The following is a 19,778-nucleotide window of genomic DNA, read 5'->3' as shown; positions in this document are numbered from 1 at the left end:
TGTCTCTGTGTTTTCTTTTTTCTTTTGCCCTACCCAGGTACGTGGGGATTTTTTTGCCTTTTGGGAGGTCTGAGGTCTTCTGCCAGCATTCAGTAGGTGTTCTGTAGGAGTTGTTCCACGTGTAGATGTATTTCTGATGTATTTATGGGGAGGAAGGTGATGTCCATGTCTTACTCCTCTGCCATCTTGAAGGTCCTCTCTAAAATTTTAATTTATTCTCATAGGTGATTGTTTGATGTCTGTTTAAGATATTTTGATCTTCTATATTTAACTTGACCTGACTAAGGTTATCTTCCATAAGTAATCTGTTTTTACGTTAGTATAGCAATCAAAGTGATGTCAAATAAGCGTTATTTAGGGTCAGGTAAATAAACACTAACCTGGCCTAGCGTGTTGGCCAGAGTGGGAGTTTTGTGAGTGTAGTATGTGTTTAGAGTGTTAAAGCATGAAGAGTCCTTACTTCTAATTGACTTTTACCCCTAAAATAATTCTTACGCATTAGATTCTACTTTTTAAATGTCCATGTTTCCCAGGATTCCAACCTCAGTTTTCTTCTCTTGTTAATCTCTACCTTCTCCCTGATTAATCTCCTTTATCTTCAGCAACACCTGAGGCCAGTGATTCGCTGAGTTTACATCTCTAAGTTCTTTTCTCCTTAGATTCACATATGTAGTCAATTCATTCGTTTCAGCAAATATTTACTGAGTGCCTACTTTGGGCCAGCCACTGTTTCTAGGGCTGGTGACAGCCCACTGAGAAAAAGGAACCAACAACAATTTAAAAAAAAACAAAAAAAACCCCAACAACGTTCCTGCTCTCACGGAACTTAAGTTCTATTATTTCCTATTTTCTATAGATATTTCAAGCTCAGTATGTCCAGTATGCATTTCTGCCCTGTTCCTCTAAATGACATTTTTCTTTCTTTAAGCTAATGATGCTGCATTATTTCTAGTTTCCCAGGTTAGAAACATTGAGAGTCAACCTTTGTTGCTGTCACTCGCTCATTATGCCTGCCCCCAACACATGTCTAGTGGTCATTGATCATTTTCGTTCTCTCTAATGAGTGTATTTGTGTCAATTCTTTTTGTTTTTTCTTGCCACTGCATTAATCTTGGCTTACATTATTTCCTGACTGGGCTGTTTTAACAGCCTAACATCTGGCTATACTATTATTCTTTTTTTTTTTAAGAATTAAAAAAAGTATATATATATATATATATTTGTCTGCACCGGGTTTTAGTTGCAGCATGCGGACTTCTTAGTTGTAACATGTGGGATCTAGTTCCCTGGCCAGGGATTGAACCTGGGCCCCGTGCACTGGGAGTTTGGAGTCTTACCCACTGGACCACCAGGGGCGTCCCATTAGTTCTTTGTATTTTTGGTGAATTATTTAGCCTATTGCCAGAATTGCTTTTCTGGAAAAGAGATTTTAGTAACCCCCCTCTTCCCTGCCACTCCTGCCCCATGTATCTAAAATGCACTGCTATCTCCCTGCAGGGCATAGTCCTAGGGAGCTATGCTTGGGACAGTGCTTTCTTCTCTTCTGTCTAGTGTGGTAGCCCTGTAGTTTAGAACCATTGTCATTAAGTTCTCTGGTTTCATTGCCTTAGCAGATGTCCTTGCGTTAGTAAGAGATGCCATTCCCTCTCCTGGCTGTCCCTCCTATTCTCCTAAGTTGCATGTGTTTCAGGACAGTTCACCTGTCACATCTCCAATTTTTTTCTGACTCGTTCTGACAGCATTGGATTCCTTTGTACTCTCCCAGAATTTAGCACATCTTGTTGCAGTGTCATTACTTACTGTTTTCTACTAAATTGGGAGCTCAGAAGCTGGGTACCTCTCTTTATTTTGTTTTGCCATATGCTTCAGTGATAGAGGCAGATAGTACAGATTTGGGGGGCTTAAAACTTATAGAATTTAGGGTGGCTTTCTTAAATTAAAGCAGAATTATAAATACAAAATTAGATGTGAAAGTGCATATTTATTTGTATGAGAATGGAAGTGCCCCATGCAAGTATCTTCATACTAACTCTGCCTGTGCCTTATGCCTAGGGAAATGGAAGCACTTATTTAAAACTTGCTAACATAGTGCTGTGTATATATAATATTTGTTGCTGTTCATTTTCTTAAAATTAGGGATAAGAAACAGTATCAGCCATTCTGATGCTGATACTGTTGTTAAAATAATGCCTAATGCTTCTATATCGCTTCCCATTTTCTAAGCACTTTCACATACTTTTATTTCATGGGATTCTGACAGCTGAGTCACAAAGACAGTAACTCAGATGTACTGAGTTTTACTGTGTTTGCTAGTTTGCGGGTGAGAGAAGATAGAGATGAGCTCGAGGTTTTCCTTTGAGATCCGATTTCACTTTGGCAGGGGAAATGATTCCCTTCTTCTGGGCATCTGTGACCTTAGTAGCCCCCGCTGCCTCTTGGCCTTGTGAGTGCTAAGGAATTTTCTCAGGGTTTTCTCAATCGCTTTGCTGCCCTCCAGCTTTCTGTCTCTTTTCCCTTTCAGCTTCCTCACCTCATTATTTCTTTCCTCTCATTTGTTTATCTGTGTCCTGCCAGAAACCAAACCTATTCCCTCTCCCTCTGTCTTCTCTGGTTGATAACTTAATACTTCTAAGTGTCAGTTCTTTGACTAAGCTGAATTTTGGATTACAGTTTCTTTGGGTTCATTTCTACTTCTTTGAAGTACTTTAGAGGGGGATCCTAAATAGTACAAAAAGTACGGATAGTTTTCAGCAGTGAGAAAGCTAGCCTAAAGCCATGTGCTTTGTTTACTGCATAGGTAAGACATGGTTCAGTTTGCAAGTCCCAGTTCAGAAATGATCAATTTTCACTCATGTTAAGGAGTTACATAGCAAATTGGAAACAGCAGACACTAGAAGACAAAAATAATAAATAGCAGCAGCTTTTATATGTGTGTTACTTCCAGGCACTTTGCATATGTTATTGTTAACGTCACTTTACAGCAGCAGCTCTGAGAAGTTAAGTGACTTGCCCAGGATCTCACAGCTAGTAAAATGGTAGAGTGTTTTTTCAAGAGAGCTTTATAAAACAGCTTGGGAACTCTGAAAGCTCTGCCTGAGGCTACTTCATCTGAAGGTAAATAGCTATTTTCTTTCCGGTAGTAGTATTATTAGAGCACAGAGCTATGATTTGGTAGAAAGGACTTGGCTTTGATGAATGGGATTGGCTTTTAATGTTAGCACTCTTACTTACAAGCTTCCTGAATGTAGGAGAAAACACTTTCATCTTTCTGAGCCTCAGGTTTCTTACTTGAAAATGGGTGTATGTTTGTGAAGCACATATGCTCTGTTTAAGAAGACGGATATATGAAAGCCATTTCATAAGTGGTTTCATTTCAGACAGTAAAAATAATGCTGGTTCATTGTCTAAAAAACTCACTTATGGACTATTTATTCTCTGGAAGAGTTATTATTATAGTAGATGTAATAGCAACCAATTCTTACATGCAGTTTTTTTTTTTAATTAATTAATTAATTTATTTTTGGCTGTGTCGGGTCTTCGTTTCTGTGTGAGGGCTTTCTCCAGTTGCGTCGAGCGGGGGCCACTCTTCATCGCAGTGTATGGGCCTCACACTTTTGCGGCCTCTCCCGTTGCGGAGCACAGGCTCCAGACGCGCAGGCTCAGTAGTTGTGGCTCACGGGCTTAGTTGCTCCGTGGCATGTGGGACCTTCCCAGACCAGGGCTCAAACCCGTGTCCCCTGCATTGGCAGACAGATTCCCAACCACTGCACCACCAGGGAAGCCCTCTTATATGCAGTTTTATTATTCGTTGTCATTGAATAGCATGTTTTAAAAGTCTTAAATGACAAATTAATGCTTTAGTTTGTGGATTACAACCAAGCCTACATTTTAGATACTCTAGTGGTGAATATATATTTGGAAACCTTTGGTTCTTTGTTTTTTTTGTTTGTTTTTTTGCGGTACACGGGCCTCCCACCGCTGCGGCCTCTCCCGTGGGGGAGCACAGGCTCCGGACGCACAGGCTCCGGATGCGCAGGCTCAGCGGCCATGGCCCACGGGCCCAGCCGCCCCGCGGCACGCGGGATCCTCCCGGACTGGGGCACGAACCTGCATCCCCTGCATCGGCAGGCGGACTCTCAACCACTGTGCCACCAGGGAAACCCAAACCTTTGGTTCTTGAAGGGAGTATTTGGTGGTGAATTTGTACCTGAAGAATGAAGTTGCTTTTTTTTTAAAATCAGCAAAATAACATGGAAAATTAAACATTTTATTGTTGAGGGAATTGAGTTAGCATAGACACCCATTCTGATGGAGTAAGATTTTTAAGTTTATTACTTTCTCCCTTCTTCTCTGCCCCCAAATCCTCTTGTAGCTAAATTAAGATTATTTTTGGCTGAAACTTTCAGATAATTGTTGATGTTTTATTACCTAGACTTTTCAGTACCCTCACATAATAATGGATATGGAAATACAATTCCTTAATAAAAGATGTGAGTTACGTGACATTGGGGAAGTTAGTGGTTTCTTTGACCTTCTACTTCCATATCTGTAAAATGTGTTAGCAAGTTGTTTTGGAAAGAGTAAAAGCTCAAAATTTTCTGATGTCTTCAAATAAGATATTTGAAATCATTAAGCGTTAGTAATTGCAAAAAATGCTTTGATTTCTTCTGCCAGCTAAACTTAAGGGTTCTAAATTTCTTCATGAAAATTATTGCAGAGAATGGACTCAGAGCAAGAGAGCATGATCTTTCACAAACTGTTCTCGTATATGCCTGGTTCTCCTCTGTGCAAAGAGTTGGAACTAAACCAACAGGGGATGCAGACCCCTATAGTCACCACAGGCATAGTCCAGGAGAGGAAAACAGCTACGTTAAATATCACTACAGTGTGTTGTTTTCTTCCCAGAGGATTTCCTATTAGAAATTTGAGGCTGCCCTTTTCTGAGTAAAGTTTGTAAACTTTATCTTTGTTCCCATCCAAATTCAGCAAAGGGAAATCAGGAAAGCCACAAACTGAATTTAGGAGGCACTGATTGATGTGGAAAGATAAAAATATCTAATTATGTATAGTACTTAAAGCTCAATGATAGCTAAGTAGGCCATGTGATAGACGATGCTTTGTCATTTTTATAGAAAAGATTCCAGAACAGGAGAAGCAATTTGGAAATGGTGGAAGTAGAGTTATTTTAAAAGTTATGGGGAAAAGCCCTAGAAATAACCTTTGGTAAAGAGCATGGATTAATTGGGTGGGGAGGTGAGTTGAAGCAGCGTGGTTGTAATATTCTTGTCACCTCCCATCTCTGAGTTCCACAGTTTTATCTGTATTGGAAAGGTTGTCTCTCTGCACTGTTTTTTAGGGCTTTACCCTAAGGAGTCATTGAGTCACAACTGACAAAGCCACGTATTGTTTTGTTCTGCACCAGTATCGTCATTGAGATCTCACAAACTCATCATCCTTGAGAGGGCAGCCAGGAATGACAGAGATCTGTTACCTCCTCCTGCAGTTGATCAGTCCTAACACAGAGCAGCTGCAGGCCATGTTTCAGGGTCCCATGGGGACGCTTTGAGTATTCATGCTTTTTCTAAGCACGAGGACACTGTTGGCCTGATCCACTGGAGAATTGCCTCATTCCAGGCAGGCAAAAGGGCAGGAGGCAGAGCCATGAGGTAATTTCTCTGGAGAATTGGTTGCCAACTGTAGGAATAACACCTGAGAATTCTGTGGCACAGAGTTAATCCTCCTGCACATTTTTGGTTTCCCCCAAGACAATTACGTGGCTGGAGTGAGCGCTTTATGTGCGACTAGCTGCCTCTGGAGTCTGATGTCTGCCCGATGTTGCTCGCCTGCAGGGCAGGCTTTGGAGGAATCCCCCTGCCTGTTTGTGTCCAACAAACGTGCACAGCCTGTTGCATCTTGGCTCGTAGCGCTGAAAATGTGGTAGCAAACAGGGGCAAACTGCTCAACAATGTAAATTCCTCTGAGTTTGGCTAGGGAGAGAACAGAGAGGCTAAAGTTTCATTCTCAGAAGCATCTAAATCTTTTTTCTGAGTCACCATATTTGGTGTGAGTTGATTTGGGGAGAGGGTCCCTGTCCTGTAGGAATGTACTAAGAGAGAACATTACGGATGGAAAATATGTAAAGAGAGAAAGTATTGGAATCTCCAGTTCTCTAGGAGAGAGAGAGAGACAGAGAAAGAGAGAGAGCGCGTGCGAGCAAGAGAGAAAATTGTGTGTGTGTGTGTGTGTGTGTGTGTGTGTGTGTGTGTGTTTGGTTGTTCTTTTAAAAAAATATGGATGATGGTGGAGGAGGAAGGAAATAAATATAATACAATGGAATATAAATGGAATTGGTTTGTCTAGTATATTAAAAAAAAAGTTCAGCCTTTCAAATAGTCAGTTGAGTAATATATAGCAGCCTGACACACCACCGGTTTGTTGTAGAACCAAACCTCAGCGAACTTGAGCTTGTCTGTGACCTGCATGTTTTTTGAGGCTCCTTTCAACCATAAAATTGACTTCATCTTTAGGTGTGAGCAGTTAATAAGGGAATTTGACTCAAAAGAATCACAAAATGTAAGTGTGTAATTCTGGAAGTGGATGTTAATCTGGTGAAATGTCCTTTTAAAGTTAGTATCTTTGTGCTTTTAGGGAATCTTCAGTTAAGGATAGAACATGTTATACTATTTGAAAGGACAGTTAGCCCTTCACCTCAATCCAACAATCTTAAAAATAAAAGGAAGTAGCTTTCAAAACGAAAATATAGCCAATGACCATGTTTGTTAGTATAAACACATTGTTGTGTAAGTGTATCTAGAAGTAATAAAATATCCTAATATCTAAATTATATATATTTTCCTTTTCAATAGGTTTTTTTTCTCCCTATTAGGAAATTCCTAGGAAAAGGAATAAGTTGACATTATTTTCACCAAAATTTGTTTAGCGTATGTGGATTTAGTCAAAGTAATGATTGTAATTTATATATGTCCACATAATTGTGGATTAATATGCCACTTGCCCGTATTATAATATTAGCTTAGATATATTATATGACTGTTCATAATATTGAATCATCATTTGCATATGCATGAAAGATAAGTTTTCTTTCAACTGAAACAGATTTATATTTATGTACTCTCTTGGGTTCACCCATCAATTTCCAAAGGTGGGGATTTTGGTTTGCACTGTTTATATGTTCAAAACTAGAACAGCAGTAGTCATTCATCACTTCTTGCCTGCTGCTAGCTCTGTCACATGGAATTGGCTAATCCAGGGCCGTAAGATCTGCTTCTAAGGCTGTTATCTAAAAGGGCTTGGTAAAACTAGAAGCAGAGTAGCCATCAGAAAATTAGAATAAAGCTTTGTTTTTAATGGTGAAAATGAAAATTCCTTATAAGATACTAATTTTTAGAAAAGTCTTTTCATAATATTTTCTTTCATTTTGTTGGAGTATAAGTAATCTAGCCTGAAGAAATTATCTTTCTGGTAGCATTTACCAATGGTAAAAAATTTTTTCCAAGTAATTTAGTAGTTTGAAATGAAATCTTTTTTTGTTGAGGAAGGGTGCTAGGAAGAATTTGAGAAATATTGTGAATAAAGAAGGAAATAACCAGCTCTAGTCCTATCCTCCAAAATTAGGTATTAACATTTTCATATGTTTACTGACATTCTCTTATTTTTCTAACTGTTATTATGAAAAACTTAAAATGTACATTTTACACTGTGTATATTACAGTGAATCCTCATGTATCCATCATTCAGTTTTAACAACCACAGGTTCATGGCCAGTCTTATTTCTTCTGTCCTCTTTCATTTTTTGGAAGCAAATTGCAGACATTTCACCATTTTATCCATAAATATTTCAACCCAATTACTTTTTACATATATAAGTTTAAACATTCTAAAAGTATAGTTTCCTTAAAAAAAATAGAGAAAGCTAAAGTCCCCTTTTGACTTCTCTCTGATCTAAAGCTACTACTTCCATCTGTCCACCCCTAAAAGTAATCATAACTGTAATTTTAAAATATCTTTTTAATTCATTGTTGAAATGATGAAAGCACATATATATCTATTTATATGTAGCATATATTATTATTTTATATTCTGTAAAAATTATAGATTAAGTGACATCAAACTGTATTCTGCAACTTTCATTTTCATTTTTGAGATATAGATTGTGAGTCTGTTCTTTAGTAAATGAGTCTAACCCATTTATATTTGTTGGGAATATGGATATCTGAATTTATTTCAGTCCTCTTGTGTTTTTTGTTTACTATGCTTTTATCTTTATTCTTTTCTTCTCTGTTCCCAACCTCTTTTAGATTGCTTAGTATTCTTTGTTTCATCTTCTTTCCTCCTGGTTTATAAACTATAGATTCCATTTCTGTTTTTTAAGTGTTACTTTTAATTTTTAACATGCATATTTGGCTTATTTTTCTAGTGGAGGTTGAAGTGAAAGTATTTCTATTCTTCTTTAACTGGAATATTTTAGCCAGAAATATTTGCATTATTTGTAAATGTTTTCCGCAGTTACTGTGGTTTCATTTATAGAATGAAACCTTGTCAGTCGGATCTCACATTCCTTTTTCAACAATGGATTTATGATTTGTTTGATTGAAACCTGATGGCTTTTCTCAGGCTCTGATCAAAACTGAATATAGTATTTTATTCACCCACCATAGTAGCAGTTCCTTATGCTTTGTTTTTCCGATGTAACTATCTCCCCTGTAAAATCTTAATTATCTCAGTGGTCCTATTAAAGTTATCTTTGCTTGTAAGCTCCCTCAAATCTTTATTGGAAGTAGAGAATCCACATGAATTAGTTAAAGGAGGAAGCGTACTTCTTAAGCAGGATATTGGTTTGTTTGGGATGTGATAGTATGATGCTATACCAAAGCAGCCTGTAATAGTTAGGTGTGTTTGAATGGAACAAACAGAGACTCATACTAATTACCTCTGGCAAAATGGAGTGCATGGTAAGAATGGATGTCAGTGACCGTGCATCTTAGGGACCAATTACTCTGTTTCCCTCTCACTGGCTGTGTTGGGTCTCCCAAAGAATACCTGCCTCTCTCCTAATGTCAGCTGTGTTCTTCTGTCTTTACCCATGTCTCTGTTTTGGTCTCTTTTAACTCAGGCTGGCATGTGCCCCATATTAGCCTCTTCATTCTTTACTCACGCTCCTTGTATCTTTTCCACTGTACCTCCACAGCTAATTGGTTTAGTCTTTCTAGTTCCCAAGAGAGAGACTGTAGCCCAATTCTGCCTTTTAGGTCAGCACTTAGATTGTCTTCCCTTGGGTGAGGGGCCCACCCCTTGTTCCCCTTGTTATGGTTGAAGGAAAGGGGCATATCATAGTGTGTAATGGCATATTCCTTGGAGCAGGGGCTGTGGGAAGATTCAAACCTGTATTAGCTCAGGCTGCTGTAAATAATGCCATAGACTGGGTGGCCTAACTGAAATTTATTTCGCCACTGTTCTGAAGGCTGAAGTCCAACCTCAAGGTCTGGCAGGGTTTGGTTTCTGGTGAGAGCTCTCTTTCTGGTTTGTGGATGGCCACCTTCTCACTGTTTCCTTCCGAAGAAAAAACATGGCTTTTCTTTGGTGCTTGCATGTGGTGAGGGGGAAGGAGGGTAAGAGTGGGGGAAGGAGGGAGAGACGGAGATAGATATCTTTCTCTTCTTACAAGGCCATCAGTCCTCTTGGTTTAGGACCCCACTCTAATGATCCCATATAACCTTAATTACTTCCTAAAAGTGCTCTCTCCAAATACAGTCGCACTGAGGGTTTCAGCTTCAGCATATGAATTTTGGAGGCATACAGTTCAGTCCATCACAGTGTTATGAGGTACTGTATAACCCAGCCTTTTAAACTCTTGATCACTATAGTGCTTTATTTCTAGAACAGTCATACCACTGACCTGCTATTTTTTTTTTTTATTCTCTATTCAGTGGTTAGTAACTCAAGCAGGAAAGCTGGGATTCATCCTAGACTCATCTGCCTTACCTCCACTTTACCAGGTCCTGTTGCTTACAGCTCTTAATTCCTCAAATCTGTCTCCCATTTTCATTTATTTTTCACCTTCATCTCTATTTTTGAAAATGCCTCCTACCTGACCTTCTTGTTTCCAGTCTTTTTTTCTCCTTTTATAGGTGTTCCACACTATGACCAGAGTTATCTTTCTAAAACAAAGTTTGATTGTGTCACTCACTGTACCGAAACAAGCTTCAGTATTAAATATCTAAACTCTTCAAGAATGGCATGCAGGGCCCTCGGTGATTTAGCCTGTACCCACATCTCTAGCCTCATCACCTCTGTCTTTCTGTCTCCTTCAGGCCTGGTCCAGGCATAAGTAACTATTTGCAGTGCTCATAAAGGTGCTAGGTACTCTTGCCTCTATGTTGGGAGCTCTTCTATCACCCGTTCTGCCCTAACTCCCACCTGTTCTTTAGAATTCTCTGCAGGGGTCTCTGCCTCCAGGAAGCTTTCCCTTTCTCTTCAGTTTGGGTTTGATGGACTCCCTCTCTTGTCTTATGTTTTAAGTGTCTGTTTACTTGTTTTTTCTTCCGTTCACTTGGCCCCTGAGTTTGCAGACTGTGTCCCCATTCCTCTAATTCTCTCACCTAACAACATGCTCATCATGTAGGAGCCCCGTGAGTTGCTGAATCAGTAAACAACAGAATTTGAGTTCTTTTCTAACCCTGTGGCCCCCTCAGCATATTCATTTTGGATAGGTAATTTATCTTTCCATTTTATAAAGGAAGGACAAGACCATCAATCAGTATTTGCCTTATGCTGTAAAAGCAAGGTTCCTTGAAACTTGTTTTTCTTCGATGTGGGAGAGCAAAAAAGAATTAATAAATTCTACTGAAGAATTCGGGGAGATTCATAAATGTCAACTTGAAAGCAAGGTTTTGTTCACAAATGCTTTTTTGATCAATCCTATAAGAATGAGGGAGAAGTTCTAAAGAACAGATGCTAAGAAGAGCTGACTGTTTTCTGTTGGGTGATCGCATGATGTTGGTGGGTAGTTGGATGTTTCTGTGCTCTTGCAATAGTTCAGTAACAGTGGTTCAGTAACGTTACCCTAGAATATGAATTATGACTGCAAGTGTAAGTTTTGCTGTCGTGGCCAATTGACTTTATGACAAACTACCTGCAAATGACTACAGCCTTGTACTTGTCTGCTAACTTCAGGTAGTGCTGAGGCAGCTAAGAATGAGACAAATGCTAAATTTAAATGCATTAATAGACGCTAAGTGACTTTGACAAGCCACAAACCATTGCAGCAAGCTCTTTTAATGGTGTATTCCTTTTACAGTCAGAATTGTTTAAGATAACTAGAAAATTGTATGCATTTGGGGCAGTTTCTCTTAGTAGAGTTATTTTTAGCATAAGACATATTTTCACTTGTTAGTTGCCATATAATCTGTGTTGGGCAGAATGATTTGTTTTATGTTTCAGGCACTGATTCTCTGCTACACAAAAGCTGTGCCTACATATACCAGTACAACTTGTTGAAAAGTAAAATGATTTGTTAATTAATCACTTTCTGTTTCTAAAAGAAACGAAAGAAGCTGTCTGATTTTTGTCCTCGACTGAAACTAGTGTTATCAACCAGTTGCTGGAGAATCATATGGCCACAGCTAAAATGGTTAGAGATTTATAAAGGATTTGGCAACTCTGTCAGTATATTAAAGTTCTGCAGGAAGCATAAAGTCCTTAAATTAAAAATGATTTTTAAAATTTGCTTTCTTCCTAAGACAATATGTACATGAGTAGGCTTGCCGATTAAATAATGGATGCCTGGCTAAATTTGAATTTCAGATAATCAACAATTTAGTGTTTCGCATGACTGTATCCTAAGTATTGCATGGGATATACTTATACTAAAAATTTATTCATTTATCTGAATTTCAGATTAAATTAGGTATCCTGTATTTTTAATTTGCAAAATCTGGCCACCTTATACTGACACAAAATTTTTCAAACTCAGAAGAAGTGCAGGTCAGAATACGTTTCTCCTAATGTCCTCCAGCTCTCTACATCCCACCATTAGTGCCTTTGGAAAGCTTGTAGGAACAGTCTATGCTTTCATAAACATGCACATATTAATTTGACTTATACAAATCTTTTCCCTCCTCTTCTTTTATACAAATACTAGCAGTGTTATACATTGCCCTGCACATTCTTTGTTCCTATAACAATATGGAAAATAAGCGATAGTGTGATTGAGTAAGTGGGGGCTTTGAATCAAGCAGAGTTGGATTCAAAGCTAAGATTTCTGGCTTACTAGCTCTGTGACCCTGAGTAAGACCTCAGCCTCTTCCTTTCCTCTGTTGTCTTATCTGGAAAATGGAGAGAATAATGTGACAGGCAGTGGAGGATATTATGGAGAGCAAGATGGTTGGGGCCCCAGCTCCCATGATGTAATGTATGGAAACAGCACTTGCCTAGCACTATAGTGCTTCATAGGCACTGAATTCATTGATCCATTATTGGTATGTCCTGTAGTTCTGAGTGCTATGGCTACTGAAATAGGCTCAATTGTAGCTAAATAGTGATATGGCTACAAGCAGAGTATGTAGACAGTAGCTAGAGGGGCTACTGTAGAGAAGCTAGTATTTTCTATACTATTTGAATATTCTTATTCTCATTGTGTTGAGGGATTTAGTACTTTGACATATAATAGCCATATTTTTAAAGGTACTTTGAATATTAATATAAAGAGGCTTATTTTTTCTTGGGGATTTTTCTTAAAATCCTGAATTTCAAAAATGATTTGTTTAAACATATATGGACATTACATAAATGGGGAATATTACTGATCTTTCTTTGATGTACCTACGCATAGTTTCTAAAATCCTAAACTCTGACTTGTTCATACCTTTGTGTGGATTGTGGGCTACGTTAAATAGTCTGAACCAGTCCCTTTCAGACTTCATTCACTTCGGGCCGCCATTTCTTTTTTTAGTTTCTCCTGTGTAGAGCAAGGTCTACACAATGTTGAACTTGGCTGGATAGAGGAAAGAGAATGGTAAGGTGAGTCGTCTTCTTATCAAGGGGGGCAGTATATCGTAGAAGCTAAATTAATTGACTCTGGAAACAAACTGCCTGGGTTCAAATCTTAGGTTCATCACTTACCAGTGAGGCAAGTTACTTAATGTTTCTGTGCCTCAGTTTCCACATTTGTACAGTGAGTAGATTGTGTAAGGATTAAAGGACTTAATTTGATAACATGGTTTGAACAGTGCCCAGATCTGAATGTAATAGGTGCTGGGTGGTTGCCGTTATGCCGTTATTACCACTGCTTCTGCCCCAGCATTCGTGTCCGTCTCTTTGTTATTGTACCCACATCTTATTTCGCCGCTTTACTGCTCCTCTGATTCATCACTGCTGGCATGAATTGCCTAGAAAAACCCAGAGAGCTTGGCATTCTTCTGAAATGTATTGAGCCTTCTTTATGTCTTATCCATTGGCCATGACCCACTGTTATCATCCAGGTACCGTTCTATTTTCATACAATGTTGAAATGGGTAAAGAGGGAAGGGTGTTGGTGGGGCGGTGAAAGGGTGAGAAAGAGAATTCATGTCTGCAGTTTGATGGGAGTGGATGCCGTCTCTGTAATCTCAAAAATTCTGTGATTACAAATGAGTTTTACACTTAAAACTGAATACTTGCCATTGGAGTATAGGGCATAGAAAGGAACATTTTTTTCAATTTCTTGTCTCTGTCCTGGTGAAATCAGAATAGTTATCTATTTATCTGAGGGACATCAGAGCAGAGAAGACAAACTGTGAAACTAACTTTTGAATACTGAAATCCGGAGGAATGGAGCTGTCATCTGGAAACTAATGTCAGTGACTTGCAGCTGAATTGAGCTTTTTAAATTTTTAAAAAAAAAAACCTTTATGGGGCTTCCCTGGTGGTGCAGTGGTTGAGAATCTGCCTGCTAATTCAGGAGACACGGATTCGAGCCCTGGTCTGGGAGGATCCCACATGCCGCAGAGCAACTAGGCACGTGAGCCCCAGCTACTGAGCCTGCGCGTCTGGAGCCTGTGCTCGGCAACAAGAGAGGCCGAGATAGTGAGGGGCCCGCGCACCGCGATGAAGAGTGGCCCCCGCTTGCCACAACTAGAGAAAGCCCTCACACAGAAACGAAGACCCAACACAGCAAAAATAAATAAAAATTAATAAACTCCTTCCCCCAACATCTTAAAAAAAAAAAAAAAAAACCTTTATGGTAAGGGTTTCTCTGGAAAAAAAAAAGTAATTCTGCTTCCACAGACCTGACTTGTAGGTGAACTTTTGGACACCAGTGTTGTTCTCAGTTGGGAACTGCTTACTATGTGCTTTCTCTGCAGAGTCCTCATAAATCAGTGGGCCTCTAAATCCATAGGCCTGTCCCCCTCCCTCGCCAAGTCATGAATACTGTTTATCTTTCTGAGTTAATTTTTCATAGGGGAAAGAGGATAGAACTAAATTTTATTGTGTATACCAAGCACTCATGCATATAATTTTACCCTTTCAAAACTTTATGAATACCAAGTTCAGAAGAGATAGATGGGTGACTTAACAAGGGTGTATAGCTAGTAAATGGTCAAGCTGAAATTTTAACTCAGGTCATCAGACTCCCTCGTCCATGCCCTTTCACTGCTATCATGCTTCCTCTTGGGCGGTTGCATTAAATACACCTTTGTAGACCTGGGCTTCCTTCTGTTGGGGTATCTTTCCTTTTATTTTTCTGTCAAAAGTTAATAATTTTTTTAGAGGGGACCTAATAATATTCTCTTTTATGAAGGACTATTATATTCTCCTTGTAAATAAGAATAAAAAATATAACTATTTTAAAGATCTCCCTATATTTTCCCCCATAAAACTATGCAAGACCTGGCATTGGAATGCTAATCTATTCAATCCATGGGCTCAGCATTAATTGTAAATATATATTTTAGAATTAGGAGTTTTGCACTGAGCTGGAAATTGGTATATATATATTTCTAATCTCATTTATCATTACATACCCAGTTTTCTGGGAAACTAAGGTTCAGATGATAGGCCCCTTGCTCAAGGTCGCACCACTCTTGAGGTTTCAATTCCAGGTTAGTGCCCTCTTTTCTTGACACCAGGGCACTTTCTAAAACAAGTGCCAGTGGTTGAGCTGTTTGACTATTTGAAGTGGAGTTATTTTAAATCGTTATATTCTAAACTGGGTTAAGGAAAGCCAATAAGTAGTGTTCTCAGTTATTACACAGAGCTGACTGCAGGCATTGATGGTCTGTGCATCTGCTTGTGTACGTCACATTCTTCCTTTTTTCCCAAATGCATTCTCTCTTAAAGAGATTACAGGGGGCAACTTGTCCCTTCTCAGAGAAATCCACTGTCTCATCTTCCAGATGAAAAGTGAGGATGTCTGGTTGTGGATTCCTTTTCTGCATTGAAGAAATGACCCACTGACTTCCCAATGACTCAGGGTTTTCTGCAAGGCAAAGGATAGATGTAACTTGGAATCAGTTGGGCAAAACTGCTGGACAGCAAAGGTTAAAGATGGGTTAGTGGTGTGGATATTGTCAGCGGAGATCTGTATCTGGTACTTTAAGTAGCCTAGATGAGTATTATCAGAGAAAGATGAAATCTGTGTGGGTTGAAGGAGTTGAGAAGATTTTTTTGAGTGGGAATAAGAGAGATTATTGACAGGAGGGTATTTTGAAAACTTAAAAAATCTTTTTAATGTTGTGCTCTCTTCTATTCAGCTTTTCGTCCGTGATTTAATATGTTATCTTGCATTGATTCACTTACTGCTCGAGTGTTACAATTCATTTCTTAATTGGTGTGTCTGAATCATCTTCCCAGTTAAGACTGAGCATTCAAGGGCAGGATCATATATGCTTTTGCTTTTTTTTTTTTTTTTTTTTTGCGATACACGGGCCTCTCACTGTTGTGGCCTCTCCCGTTGTGGAGCACAGGCTCCGGACGCGCAGGCTCAGCGGCCATGGCTCACGGGCCCAGCCGCTCCGCGGCAAGTGGGATCTTTCCGGACCGGGGCACGAACCCGTGTCCCCTGCATCAGCAGGCGGACTCTCAACCACTGCACCACCAGGGAAGCCCTATTCTATTTTTCACATTTTATTTTTTTTTTGCCTACGAAATTTCTCATGCAGAGCCAAGTAAATGCCTTCCTCTATGGGTAAGGATCTGTAAGTGAATCCAAGGTTATAGTGGTCTGTTGAGAAGCTCTTAAGGAAATATTTTGGATACTTCTACTATCTTATTTAAAACAGATTTTATGCCTTTTACCTTATTATACAAGTATTATCTGCAAATATAAGATAATTTTGAATAAATCCTAAAATGATTACTTTTTTTGCCTATAAAGAAAACTATCTTAAGTTACCTCAACAAGATTTTAATAGTCAAAGGAATCATAGTAGTATCAAGTGCTTTTTAGAGTATTTCGTTTTAGAATGTAATTTTAAAGTTGTAAAACATAACCATTCCATTTTCTTTTCTCCCTAGAGTTCCTTGTAGTTGCTGTTTATAATCATTGTAGAGAAGGACACTGAACTTGGGAAAAATGTTAGAAACTATAGGTAAGACCTGTTTCTTCCTGACCATTTTGATAATAATTGAAACTCCTTCCATTGGGATCTTTGAAATATGGTGTGTTCTGCATATCTGGATTCTATATTAACTTAGTAAAAATTTTTTTTTATCCACTAGCATTGTACTAGGGTAATGTGTTTCTATATTTGGATGATTTCATATGAAGTGTTATCAAAAACACATCATTTATAAGCAAAAGTTGAGAGTATATGAAATGTTCTACCAATTATGGGTTTTATTAAAACTTAATGTAAACCCAGTTCTGATTTATGAAACCAGTTCTGGTTAATGTTTGTTTCTGGATAGCACCAAAAGTTTTAACAATTTTTTTAATACTGAAAGATCATTGCCTATGTCTTATTTTTAATTTATTCTTGGCAGGTGAAATACTACTGAGCTTTGCTTTTAAGTTGGTAAAAATAACAGTAACAAACACTTAGGTTGACAAACTCGAGTGACAATTTAAGGCAGTTTAATTTCTACATGAGATAATTTAGGTTGAAATATCCAAATTTTCTAGACTCATGTGTTAATCTTTTTTTCACACTGCTCTTTAGTTTTAGAGAAGCTAGTTTATAGAACTAGTTTCAGGTATATCAGGTATGGTACACCCAGTCCCTCATCGTCCCTCGTCGGGCACTGCAGTCCTCACCTTTTCCAGGGAACTCTTTGGGTATGATTATTGGAAGGTATCTGGATTTCACTTTGGTGCCTTGATGATCATGGCTGGTGGCTTGACACCTGCAGGTTTTGAGGGAAGGGTGGGGAGAGTGGGTGGCAGGAAAGGAGAAGGAGCTGTTCTTGTGATCATGGGGATCATTACTTTGACTTTTGCTCCTGGTACTATGCCCCTAATAAGAATGCATGGGTGTACATTTCCTGCATCACTTATTTTATACTAAAGTCACAAATCATAAAGACTACCAGTCCACATAGGAAAGTTCCTCATAAGAAAGTGGACAGCAAAGAGGAAATACAGAATTATATAAACCATTACCTTATAATCTTCATTCTGTAAGTTATTACTGAGTTGTATACTTTTCAAGAATTGACATGGGAATTAATACTAGATTTGTATTCTGAGATACCATGGGAAATATGACCCAGAATAAAATTCTCATGCATATCTTCACTATTATTTGCTTTTAAATTCTGCATACAGTAAGTCCCCTACATCCGGACGAGTTCCGTTACAAGAGCAGGTTTGTAAATCCAATTTGTTGTCCAACAAAGCTAGCCTAGGTACCCAACTAACACAATCGGCTACATAGTACTGTACTGTAATAGGTTTATAATACGTTTCACACATATAATACGTAAAAAACAAGCAAACACAGAAAATAAAGAAAACATTTTTAGTCTTACATTATAGTATCTTGAAAAGTACAGTGTACAGCACAACAGCTGGCGTACAAGTGCTGGCATCGAGTGAACAGGCAAGAAGAGTCACTGACTGGAGGAGGGAGAGGAGGTGGGAGATGGTGGAGCTGAAGGATCGTCAGCAATAGGGGATGGAGGGCAGTCTGCAGTTTCACTCACGCCTGACGTTGATGGCACAGGTTCTGGTTCCTTGCTGGAACCAGATGCACGTTCGCATTCTTTGAAAGTTCACAACTTGAAGGTTAATGTATAGGGGACCTACTATATGAGTAAATATTGTTTCTTTAAATTTGTGTTTGTGAACTCATGTCGACATGGATTCATGTTTTAATTTCCCCATTCCTGCATAATTCTACATTTGGTGCTATCGAAAATGACTCTGGTGATAATTCTCACTCTTTTCGATTACTATGATATGGCAAATATATTTTAATAGACGCACTTGTTACCATCATGAATCTGTTAGGACATATATCTGAGCAGTCTCCATTTTTTTAAAAAACTAATGTGGCTTCACTTACAAGTAAGGGAGAGAGAGCAAGAGTAGGGTTTGGGGAGATATTTTTAACTGTTATATGTGGTAGAAACTCACTATCTGGTAGAAGCATGCTTGCAAGATGCTAGGATTATTAAAGACATTTAGTTTGGCAAATAAATATCTTACTTTGGGGGTAAGACATTTAAAATACTAAAAAATTGTGTTTTTGAAGGGATATGCATTATTGTGATGTATTTTCAAGTAAATTCACAAATACACAATGCTTTGCCCCTTAATATATGAAATTGTCATATTTGGATGTTATAACTCATCAGTAACATTATTCACCTCCACTTATTAGCTATACTTCTAATTTTTCTTACATATAAGTTTTTTAAAAAAGTGGAAACGTCAGCATTTACAAGATGACAGTGTTTGGTTTTCATTAGAGATGAAATACCTGGTATTGGAACTCAAATATGCTTCATCTGAATTAGTTTCTGTACTTTACAATTAGTTGCATGTAGCATACACTATAACCAGTTCCCTGCTGTCAAACTTTCTTACTAGAGATTTCAAGGTTTGAAGAATATATTCGTAGTGACATGTTTTAGACCCTTCTTTTTTTTCTGAGTCAATTCTGAGCTCTGGAAAGGAATAGCTTTAGGATTTCTATAAGCATGGTTTGATGCCTGTCTTTCAAATCCTGTTACTGTCTAATGCTGCTCTTTGGTTTAGACAAAAATCGGGCCCTGCAGGCGGCAGAGCGCTTGCAGGCCAAGCTGCGGGAGCGCGGGGATGTAGCAAATGAAGACAAACTGAACCTTCTCAAGTCAGTGTTGCAGAGCCCACTCTTCAGCCAGATTCTGAACCTGCAGACTTCTGTACAGCAACTGAAAGACCAGGTAAGACATGGTGCACTCACAGGAGGCCTTTGTGGTGTTGCATAGAGTTTGTGAAAGTCTCGTGTTTTTCTGAAAGGCTGATTTTTGTATGTGTTAATGAATAGTTAATGAAGTCATTTAAGCCAGCGGTCCCCAACCTTTTTGGCACCAGGGACCGGTTTCGTGGAAGACAGTTTATCCACGGACGCGGGGGGTGGGGGTGGGGATTGTTCAGGCGGTAATGCGAGCGATGGGGAGCAGTGGGGAGCGACAGAGGGACCTTCCCTCGCTTACCCTCCTCTCACCTCCTGCTGTGCAGCCCGGTTCCTAATGGGCCGTGGGCCGGTACCAGTCCGTGGCCCGGGGATTGGGGGCTACTGATTTAAACCTCCAAGTGAGACATTCAGATTAACTGTGGCTTCCCCCCACCCCCAGTT

The 19,778-nt window shown here is 38.9% G+C and overlaps 1 protein-coding gene across 1 annotated transcript in view; it reads left to right on the top strand.

Annotated features, from left to right (window-relative positions):
* The window catches only part of MPDZ (multiple PDZ domain crumbs cell polarity complex component), a 168,394-nt gene that overhangs the window by 17,602 nt on the left and 131,014 nt on the right, over nucleotides 1–19,778 (top strand). The window contains exons 2-3 of the mRNA XM_060155075.1: nucleotides 16,513–16,586; nucleotides 19,196–19,362. Coding sequence (XP_060011058.1) covers nucleotides 16,571–16,586; nucleotides 19,196–19,362 — 183 coding nt within the window. The 5' untranslated portion in view covers nucleotides 16,513–16,570. The remainder of the gene's footprint in view (nucleotides 1–16,512; nucleotides 16,587–19,195; nucleotides 19,363–19,778) is intronic.

The sequence above is a fragment of the Lagenorhynchus albirostris genome, chromosome 7 (assembly GCF_949774975.1).
Source record: "Lagenorhynchus albirostris chromosome 7, mLagAlb1.1, whole genome shotgun sequence".
Lineage (NCBI taxonomy): Eukaryota > Metazoa > Chordata > Mammalia > Artiodactyla > Delphinidae > Lagenorhynchus > Lagenorhynchus albirostris.
This window is presented reverse-complemented; position numbering and strand designations above follow the sequence as displayed.